At 36.5% G+C, this 11,541-nt stretch overlaps 1 protein-coding gene across 3 annotated transcripts in view; it reads left to right on the top strand.

The window, feature by feature from the left end:
• The window catches only part of WDR44 (WD repeat domain 44), an 87,286-nt gene that overhangs the window by 51,320 nt on the left and 24,425 nt on the right, over positions 1 to 11,541 (top strand). For all 3 annotated transcript variants that reach the window (XM_012653548.1, XM_012653547.1, XM_012653546.1), the window contains 5 exons: positions 142 to 225; positions 4,985 to 5,091; positions 6,492 to 6,643; positions 8,216 to 8,354; positions 9,613 to 9,677. In XM_012653548.1, the coding sequence (XP_012509002.1) occupies positions 142 to 225; positions 4,985 to 5,091; positions 6,492 to 6,643; positions 8,216 to 8,354; positions 9,613 to 9,677 (547 nt within the window). The remainder of the gene's footprint in view (positions 1 to 141; positions 226 to 4,984; positions 5,092 to 6,491; positions 6,644 to 8,215; positions 8,355 to 9,612; positions 9,678 to 11,541) is intronic.

Genomic DNA, 11,541 nt, shown 5'->3' with positions numbered 1-11,541 from the left:
CATTTATATTAAAATTATATAAAGCTTATTAACATAGTTTTTTCCTATTTTGATTCACTAATTACATAGTAAGTATAAATATAGATTTTTGAGAAGTTGTAGGAGAAATGGTTTCTTTTAAAACAAATTCCTTTCTTACAGTAATGATGCAGCACAGTCAGATGATGAAGAGAAATTACAATCTCAACCAACAGATACTGATGGTGGAAGGTTAAAACAGAAAACGTGAGTTACAGTATATCCCTTTTCTTCATTACAAGCTTTTATTAAAAAATGTGAGAACTGCCATGCTATTTTAAGTCTCTGCTCTATCCAATTTATGTGTCCACCTACCACCACTGCTCCTTGCCTCCAACTGATGGATTATGAGTTCATTGAGGTTGTATTGATTAATTTTAAAGGGTCTGACAAATATATAGTAAATGACCAATAGGCTTTGTATCATACCTGTATTGTTTTTCTGCTGATAAGGTACCAGAAGTGTTAGTAAGAAGATCATGATCATCTTTGAGGTTGTCTTTTCTCTTTCTCTTCATCTCTACAAATTGTATTTGTCTTTCTAAATCCAACTACATATATGAGATTCTTCCTGACTACTCCAGTTCATAGCAAATTTCTTTCTTTTCTCAATTTCAGTGATAACCTATAGTTTATAACTTACTTTTTCCCTTTCACATATATTATCTTAAAAACTGTTTATTTTAAAGGCAAGACAAGTACATGTTAAACAGCTAAACCGTATGTTGCAAAAGGATTGTGATCATGCCATCCTTCTGTTTCCCCTACAATCATCTAGCTTAGTGGTAGGCATATAGATTTTGCTTGAGTATACACAACTCAATAAATAGGCAATAATTGAGTGTAAGGTCCAAAATGAATTCTCCACTTGAGTCTTATCTTTCGCTAGTGTGTATCAAAGAAACCATTGAGAATTTTTAGAAGGGATGTACCCAAAATGCTGCAGGTATATGATAACACCTCAGATATCTGGAACTTGGCCGTCTATCACTGGCAACTATCAGGAACCCGAGAATTAGGAATTATTCGGAGACAGATAAGCATACAGGAGAGAAGTCACATAGTTTACTCACTAAAACTCATTTTTCTAAGAGAAAAGCTCCTCAGTTTTATTTAAAGCCATTATACTTCATTTCTTACATCATTTTTTAAAAATCTGGTCATCTAATGTTTGAGCTCATAGCAAAATAGAAGTAGCAAACTGACAACATATAAGTGGACATGTAAGAATGGCAGGCAATATCCTGATTGTAAGACAGTAATCAGAAAAATTATAAAAGGACTCATAGCACAGCTATTTCATACAACAGTGCTTTCCAACCTTTTTGTATGCCATGACACGCATAGAACATGATAATATTTGCACGGAATGCTGAGGTAAATTGACGAGGCAGCTGAGAGCTAGAGGAGCTTGGCCCAGAGTTCTGGTTTCCCTGGGTCCTGCCCCATTGCCTTGAAGGCTGATGGGGAAACCAATAGTATGGCCCAGCTGCAATCCATTTGAAAGACCATGAGTGTGTTAAATAATAGTAAAGATGATAATAATAACCCTATTCATCAAGGAAAGAATCTTATGGAACATTAAGTGCCATATAAGAAGGCATTAAAGTATATATTTTAGAAATATTCCTATCCAGAATGATTAAAAGGTCTGTTTTCTTGGCTTTTAAAGTGGTAGTAAACCTATAGTTATCCAGAAAATATAACTTTAGAGTTATAGGTAGTAAAGACCTTATAATGGTTTTTTTTTTTTATTTTTTTTTTTTTGAGCCAGAGTCTCACTCTGTTGCCCGGGCTGGCGTGAGTGCCGTGGCATCAGCCTAGCTCACAGCAACCTCCAACTCCTGGGCTCAAGCAATCCTTCTGCCTCAGCCTCCCGAGTAGCTGGGACTACAGGCATGCGCCACCATGCCCGGCTAATTTTTTCTATATATTTTTAGTTGTCTGATTAATTTCTTTCTATTTTTAGTAGAGACGGGGTCTCGCTCTTGCTCAGGCTGGTCTTGAACTCCTGAGCTCAAACAATCCGCCTGCCTCGGCCTCCCAGAGAGCTAGGATTACAGGCGTGAGCCACTGCGCCCAGCCCTTGTAATGGTTTTAAAAATAATTTATTTATCATCTGTGTTTTCTGGTTATCAAAAATAATACAGAAATGATTAAAATAGAAATGAAAGTTTCTCAGTCTTACCGCTAGAAATAACCACTGTTAATAGCTTAATGTATTCTCCATAGAATTTTTTTTTCTCATAAAAGTGGGGTTATACTATGCCTATAGTTTATCAGCTGTCTTTTCTTTTTTTTTTTTTTTTGGAAAATCTAATATGTAATAGACATCTCTTTATATCAGCACCAATAGTAAATATATTGCAGTCCTTCTGTGTGCCAGACATGGGAGTTAGGTGCTGGGGATACAACAGTTAAGAAGAGAGTCATAGTCTCTGCCTTTATAGAGCTTCCAGTTAAATGGGAGAAACAGACACTAAACATGTAATTACACGGATAAATCTAGCTACATTTGTAGTGATTGATATAAAAGAAAAGTTCTAGGTGCTGTGACAGCATACAGTAGTGTCCCTCCTTATCCACGGAAGATAAGTTCCAGGACCCCCAGTGGATGCCTGAAACTGCAGATAGTACCGAACCCTATATACTGTTTTTTCCATCTGACAACAGAGACTACTGAGTGACTAAAGGGCGGGTAACATATACAACATGGATACACTGGACAGAGGGATGATTCATGTCCCAGACAGAACAGAGCAGAATGGCATGAAGTTTCACCAACACTACTCAGAATGGCACACAGTTTAAAACTTTTGAATTGTTTATTTCTGGGGTTTAATATTTTAGGACCGCAGTTGGCCAGGGTAACTAAAACCACAGAATGTGAAACCGTAGGGAGGACTACTTTGTACAGGAAAACCTGATCTAAGGTCAAAGAAGATCTTTTTGAGAGAGAGCTGTTTGTTCTGAGTCCCAAAAAGTGAGTAGGAATTAGCCAGGGAAGGAGTGTTCTAGGCAGAAATAACCACACATGCAAAGCCCCTGACGTAACTAAGAGCTTGGCATATTTAAAAAACTGAAGTTTATGCCGGGCGCGGTGGCTCACACCTGTAATCCTAGCTCTCTGGGAGGCCGAGGCGGGCGGATTGTTTGAGCTCAGGAGTTCGAAACCAGCCTGAGCAAGAGCGAGACCCCATCTCTACTAAAAATAGAAAGAAATTAATTGGACAACTAAAAATATATAGAAAAAATTAGCCGGGCATGGTGGCACACACCTGTAGTCCCAGCTACTCGGGAGGCTGAGGCAGGAGGATTGTTTGAGCCCAGGAGTTTGAGGTTGCTGTGAGCTAGGATGATGCCACGGCACTCTAGCCTGGGCAACACAGTGAGACTCTGTCTCAAAAAAAAAAAAAAAAAAACTGAAGTTTAGCTCATTCATTTTATCATATTCCATTCCTCTCCTGATGAAAATTTAGGTTATTTCTACTTTTTAATCTATTCTAAACAGTGCTGCTGAACATCTTTGTATATATAACTTAGAAACTTTTAAAAATACTTTCCCTTGTGAGCTCCCATGAATTGGTAAAAATTTACTCCGGATTTGTACATATTTTGGGTGGAGGGGGGTTAGGTATTTTTTTTGGGGGGGGAGAAAGAGTCTTGCGCTGTTGCCCTGGGTAGAGTGCAGTAGCATCATCATAGCTCACTGCAACCTCAAACCCCTAGACTCAGGCGATCCTCTTGCCTCAGCCTCCAGAGTAAGTGGGACTACAGGTGCATGCCAAAACACCCAGTAATTTTTCTACTTTTAGTAGAGACAGGGTCTCGCTCTTGCTCAGGCTGGTGTCGAACTCCTGAGCTCAAGCAATCCTCCCGCCTCGGCTTCCCAGAATGCTAGGATTATAGGCGTGAGCCACCACGCTCGGCCTTCTTTTGGTTTTAAATATCATATGCTGTGCTTTGCTTTTTACAATCTTAATATATGAAATCTGAGGCTTAGATAATTGAGGAAGCAATTAATAAATAAGTCCTATTTATGGAAGCTTCAGCTATATATGTGTGTTACATTGTGTTTGGGAGTATCTACTGGAAAAGTGCAGCTTAATTTTATTACATGCAAATACCAAAACTGAAAGAGAGGGGACAAGGGACCATTTTAGGTTGCAAGAGGATTCTATTTTGTAAGTAAATACCTCTTTACCTTTTCTTATCAGTAAAATGTGTGGGGTACGTGTGTGTGTGTTTTCCTTTTTAAGACATGGGATCTCACTCTGTTGTCCAGGCTAGAGTGCAGTGGCATAATCATAGCTCACTGCAGCCTCAAATTCCTAGGCTTGAGTAGTCTTCCCACCTCAGCCTCCCAAGCAGCTGGGACTGACTACAGGCACATACCACCATACCCAGCTAATTTTTTCATTTTTTTTGAGAGACAGCATCTTGCTATGTTGCCCAGGCTGATCTTGAACTCCTAGCCTCAAGTGATCCTCCCTCCTCAGCCTCCTGAGTCACTGGGATTACAGGCATGAGCCACCACACCTGGCTATAAAATGTGTTTTTAAGGACAACTCTTTAAAGCAGTCTTCTCAAAGTGATTCTCACTGCAGATTCATGGCCTCATCCCAGACTCTCTAAATCAAATTATCTGAGGATGGGGCCTAGGTATCTGCACTTTAGACACTCCCCATCCTATTTCTGCCAGTCAATTATTATTCACCATTGAAAACCAATGCTCTAGGTTATATGATATTGTAAATTGGGGGAAATTGTCTGTATTTCCTTTGCAGCCATATTGACTTGAATATGTTTATTCCACAGAGCAAGGGATTTGGGAACTCAAACATCTACTATTTATGTAAAAAAAAGTTATTTCTAAATAATGTATTTTATCAGTCACAGCTAATAAGTTTATCTGTGAATCGTTGAACTTTTATAATTAGTTAATAATTTTTTTGTTGTTGTTAAGGACTCAGCTAAAGAAGTTCCTTGGAAAATCAGTAAAGAGAGCAAAGCATCTTGCTGAGGAATATGGTGAACGTGCTATAAATAAAGTTAAAAGTGTTAGAGACGAAGGTGAGTAAAATAGAACATTTCAACTGAATATTCAGTTAATTTGTCATCCTCTAAATTTAGCCTGTAGTTTATAAGAAGCACTCTAGTTTATTGAAAGTAATAAACCTTTATAGCTAACATCTTAATATTTTAATAAATCATAAGTTACTCTATCACTTAATTTTATGAATATGAAGAAAAATGAATTTATATATACCTTATACATGAATTTGTACGTATTTTGTGATTGTGACAACCCCAAAGGTTTGAGTGTTCAATAATCAATTGTAAATTAGTTTTGTAAGGCTATTTAGTTTTTACAAATACAGTCAGCCCTCCGTATCTGTGGGTTCTACATCAGTGGATTCTGCTAACCACAGATCAAAAAATATTTGAAGAAAACCCATAAAAATAAAAATACAACAATAAAAATAATATTAAAAAACCAATACAGGCTGGGAGCAGTGGCTCACACCTATAATCCTAGCACTTTGGGAGGCCAAGGTGGGAGGATTTCTTGAGGCTGGGAGTTCAAGACCAGCCTGAGCAATATAGCAAGACCCCATCTCTACAAAAAATAGAAAAATTAGCCAGGCGTGGTGGCCTGTGCCTGTAGTCCCAGCTACTCTGAAGGCTAAAGCAGGAGGATAGCTTGAGCCCAGGAGTTCAAGGTATCAGTGGGCAATGATTACACCACCACACTCTAGCCCAGGCAACAGAGGGAGACCGTCTCTCAAAAACAAACAAAAACAAAACCAAAAAACTGATATAACAACTATTTACGTAACATTTACATTAGGTATTATAAATAATCTAGAGATGGTTTAAAGTATACAGGAGGACGTGTCTAGGTTATATGCAAATCCTATGCCATTTTATATTAAGGGACTTAAGCATCTGCAGATTTTGGCATCTATGGCAGGTCCTGGAACCAGTCCCCCACAGATACTGAGGGATGACTGTATTTTCAAAGTTAGGTAAATTTTCTAAATTTGCACAAATCTAAACTTCCTATGCCTTTGTCATTATTGTACTCATTTGTTTTATTTGATAAACACATAGTACTTATTGTGTGCCAGACACTATTCTAAGCACTTTTACTTGTATTAACTCATTTAATCCCATAAAAACCCTATAAGGTAAGTACTATCATTATCTCTATCTTATAGATGAGAAAACTGAGAGGCATAGAAAGGTTGAATAACTTGCCTGTGGTCACACAGATAATAAATGACAGAGCTGGATTTGAACCTTAGGCAGTATAGCACTAGACTCCATGCTTTTAACCAATATGTTATATAATAGTAGACAAATTTTGCTTTTTCCTATAATGAATTTTCTTGGTAAGTAGTAAATATGAAAATATGATAGGAACTGTATCGATACTAGCTAGTAATGATTTCTGTTGCTTTTCTGTTCAGTGTTTCATACTGATCAAGATGATCCTTCATCAAGTGATGATGAAGGAATGCCATATACAAGACCAGTTAAATTCAAAGCAGCACATGGTTTCAAAGGACCTTATGATTTTGATCAGATCAAAGTGGTACAAGATCTTAGTGGTGAACATATGGTAAGCAACCATTTCATTTTTCAAGATAGATAATGTTCCCATAGAAATGGAAATATTTCATGTTTTCCTAGAAATAGAAGTATTTCAAAAAATACTTTGGCTTCTATAAAACTGATCTCTTCCTGTGTATGTGATTTTGCTAGCCTGACTCAAGAAGAATGAATTTATATTAATATGATTTAATGAATAGGTAATACAGAGTCTATCTCTGAATTATTCAAAAAGTGAGTTATTGAATAAGTAAACTCTAGGCCTGTATCATTAATAAAGCTATGCAAAGGCATCAAACTTTAAAGCAGTTAAATTAGAGGGCAGTCAGTACCTTTGAAAAATGTTTAAAATGTTCCCCACTACATTTTAAATAATTTATAAAATATTTCAGAAGCTTAATACATTTTGTAAAGTGAGATACTCAGCTAAAACTTGGAGATAGAGGTTCAAGTCGTCTGTCATAGTTCAAATGTACCAATGTAGATGAAAGTACACAAATTGTATTACAATTACATCCTGAAAATGCTAGGAACACAGGGAAGGCAGTGATAAAACTCAGAACTGGGTAAATGATGCTGTTCCCTTGATCAGAGAATGTATTTAGGTTATAAGTCTAAAAGTGGGCTAAGTAGAAGGAAGCAACCATAAACATCAGATGGGAGCCAGATCAGAATTTAAATTTTGGTGCTCATAATCTATACATAAAATGTTTGAGTTGGTTATAGTACCTTACTTAAGGAAAATGATGAATTTCCTTGTAATATATTGACTTTCTTTTCTTATTTTCTGTTTTAAGTATTAGTAAAATTTCATTGTAGTGGACTCCAAGTGACAGATTTTTTACTATGCTTGAATTTTGCAGAAATGAATAGTTATTTCAGTAAATGAGCTGTTTCATAATCTTTTTGATACATCTAGATGTGTATTACAATAGTATTTGTCGTAATGGGATTTGGCCTTTCCTATTTAAGGATTCATGTCTCCATTCACCGCCACACACCACACATCCACTTCCACACTGTTTTCGTTATCTAGAGTTTCTGGCCATATACTGTGAAACTTTGTTTCTGGGGAGAAAAGCAAGATGAGACCACACCATTCCAATACTTCTTCTAAGTGCCCAGTGCTATGGAGGGTCATTGCTAAGGCAGACTTTATTCCTCATTCCTGGTCAGGAGTTGTTCATGCTGTACTGAGGGCTCTGCCACCACCACCACCACCACCACCACCCCCACTCTCACTTTATGGTCAGCTAGGGGACTGAGATCCAAAAGTAGGATTTGTACTTTTCCAATTTCTGGCCACTTCAGAGCTCCTATTTCCATTAATATGTGGGCAAGGTTTGAAGTCTTGAAGTTGTTAGTTTAGATTATGGCATACTGCACCTATCTTATCCTGCTTTCTTCTTAAAGACCACAAAAGTGTGGTATTATAGCACCATTGGACTTTTGGCCTTAAGCGGTGTTAGTAATGTGAGCATTATCTTAGTGTGTATAATTTGGCATGATTTTAAACTTTGGTTTAAAAATAATGTTTATAAACTTTTAAAGTATAACTTTGAGCCTTCTTGTATTTTCATAGGGAGCTGTTTGGACCATGAAATTTTCCCACTGTGGCCGATTACTTGCTTCAGCTGGACAAGACAACGTAGTGAGAATATGGGCTTTAAAAAATGCTTTTGACTATTTCAACAATATGCGAATGAAATACAATACTGAAGGTATTTTTCATTTATTTAAAAATCTAGAGAAATCTGGAATTTTTACATATTAGGTATACTAATGCCCTCCTTATCTGGCAGTTATTTGCTACTTACCATAATGGCCAAAAACCTAGAAATAAGACAGAAATCAACAGCAAAAAGCCTCTAAACCCAATGAAAAGAGCAACCACAAAACTTTTGATTTATCCCCTTTCAAGTGTAGTGCATAGTTAATTTCATCAGCTATTGAGAACAGAGTTATTTGGTTTCCCCTGGCAACCTTCAGTTCTATCCTAGGTTAAAATGAAATAACTAATTAAACTAGAAAAAGAATGAAAATCATGTATACATTCAATAAGTAAAGAATAATTAAGGAAATAGCCATGGAAAGTAAGTATGAATTGTCAGTATATCAAGGGATAATATGAAAAAATGTTAAATGGAAAAGAGAAACACCAGAACATTATATATGTACACACTGATTACAACTATGTACAAATATTTATGTATCATGGTAAGTTATCAGCAAAGTATATAGAATTGATGTAGATAGGGGCTTTAAGTTTATGGAATAGTTTTCTTGTAATTAATTAACTGTGTAATAAGTTTTCTCCACAGCGCACCCTTACCCCCAATCAGCTAAGGCTGCAACCAAGAAGTTAGGAGATGGGAGAAAGAAATAGAAAGTGGCCATAGAGTATAATCAAAGCACCAGGAACATAGAAGTCTAGGGAGATTCATTAAACTGGCAAGCGTGACCCTATACACTTTAGTAAACCTTGCGAATATTGCTTGTATTATGTCGCAGTACTTAACTGAAGATGATAATGAGTTGAAACTAGTTAAACTATGTTTATTATACAGTGAGTGTTTCTAGTCCTAGCTGTCTGTCATTTCTTTTATTGCCCTCCCTGGAACAGAAAGACTATTTTCAGTGGCCCTTGAGACAACCCCAGCCCCTTTCTGCCCCTTTATTGTTCCTCTCGCTACTTGTTATGGTTAAAAAGAATGTATTCACTTTGAATACTGAGGATTTAACAGTATTTTCTTTACTGTGTTAGGAAAATAGTTCAGCCATTTTGTAAAGATTTTATGTAAAAATGATCAAAACAAATATTTTGGTGTTTATAGCGTTATGTTTCACTTGTTAGTATTTTTCTAGTATATTATATTCTCTGATAATTAGGCATTGCTGTGTCATTATTTCTGAATGTTATATTTTGGGGGGGATGTGTGTACTTACATGCCTTTTTTACAATTATTATGTTGTTTTTAGGACGTGTGTCCCCATCACCTTCTCAGGAAAGTCTAAGTTCATCAAAATCTGATACAGATACAGGGGTATGTTTATTGTTTTATGGTTACTATTTGTGAAATGCTGTTATTTAATTTGTTTCATAAAATACCTTTTTGTTTATCAAAAATCACAGTTGCACGAAGGCACTTAATTAAAATTAAAATGTATCATTAGAAATAAGATTTCTTCTATTAGAATTGGTAAATGAAAAATGTTGATGTTTAAAAGTTGCCAGACAGTGAATAATATTACTCAAGGTACCAAACCACTCACTAATGTAAACTTAAATGATACAAAATATCCTCCTCTCAAATCCATGTTAAATATTTTTAAAATAATGAAAATAATAATAATATATACCTGAATAAGAAGTAATTAAGGAAATTACAAAAGATATTTAAATATCTTAATTCTCTAATTTTTTTTGTTTAATAAATGCTTTATCACAGTTTCAGATAGTTTAAAGTATCTTAATGATTTTCATTTGGTTTTAGAGCTGGAAGTTTGAATATAACCAATTTTAAACTTAAAAAGCAGAATATAAAATATTGTGCTAAGTTGTCCCCTGTGCTTCTTGTGTATTTTGCTAGGTAAGGCTGATATAAACAAGAGAACCTAAAATGTCTACCTTCTCAACAGTATTTTCCTGAAATTTCATTGGCTCTCTAGTATTTAATACTAACTTTTCCCCTTCTCCTGGCTTTCCGTGGTTTTGTTTTTCCTTGTTCTCTTCTTATTTACTTGCTCTCTCTTCCACCTCCTTAAATTTGCTGTTTCTCACAGTCTGTCATTGGCCATTCTCAATAGACATGTCTACTTTCCCTCCAGTCCTGAACTGGCTTTGGATCCATAAGTCTTTGTTTCCTTTCAGTAGCTTTATGTTTTTTAAACAAGAATGTGATCTTATCATGTGTGCTGCCCTTTTCACATAACAACGTATAGGATCGCTTCACCTGTATGTCCTTCAGGCACATCAATTAATAGATCCCAAACTGAACTCCCTCGACAAATGTTTTTTCGGTGCCTGCTATATGTGGCAGATACTGCTAGATGCTATAAAATCAAATGAGACATACTCTCTGTCCTCAGGAATCTTGGGGACTAGTGAAATAGATAAATCCACATTTACAGTATTGGATGGTGATGTCCTACAGAAGGTACAACACAAGAATAGGTTAGCCTTATAAATCAGGGTGTCAGGAAAAGCTTCATGGAGACTTGATGTTTGAGCTAAGAGTTAGCTATATGAGGGAAAGAAGGAAGAGGCATATCAGACAGAGGGAATAGTAAGAGCCAAGACATAGATGCTGAAGAAGCATGGTATGTTAAAGGTACAAAGAAATTTCACATGACTGGAACAAAGGGTGCATGTGTGAGATTGGTAGGAGACTAGGCAGGAGCGGGATTTTGAAAGGCCTTTTGTGTTAAACTAAGACATTTGAACTTTATCCTGTAAGCGTCTAAGAAGGGGGCGGGGTTTTGAAGGATTCAGTCAGGGGCTCAATTAACATGTTCAGATGTTTGTTTTAGAAAGAACATTCTGGGTAGTATTGTGAAGGATATACTAGATGGGGGCTCCAGGCTAAAGACAAGGAGATCACATAAGAGACTATTAACCCAGGAGAGGAATGAGTACTTCGATTATAATGATTATGATTGCAGTGGGGCTAAAACCTACTGTAAAGATAAGCTGAATGGGGAGATGTAAAAGAAGTCGAATCTCCGCCGGGCGAGATGGCTCACGCCTGTAATCCTAGCACTCTGGGAGGCTGAGGCGGGCGGATTGTTTGAGCTCAGGAGTTCGAGGCCAGCCTGAGCAAGAGTGAGACTCCGTCTCTACTAAAAATAGATAGAAATTAATCAGACAACCAAAAATATATAGAAAAAAAATTAGCCGGGCATGGTGGC

Source organism: Propithecus coquereli, unplaced genomic scaffold (assembly GCF_000956105.1).
Source record: "Propithecus coquereli isolate 6110/MARCELLA unplaced genomic scaffold, Pcoq_1.0 Scaffold422, whole genome shotgun sequence".
NCBI classification, from domain to species: Eukaryota; Metazoa; Chordata; class Mammalia; order Primates; family Indriidae; genus Propithecus; species Propithecus coquereli.
Note: the sequence above shows the minus strand (reverse complement) of the source record. Positions and strands in the feature narration are given on the sequence as shown.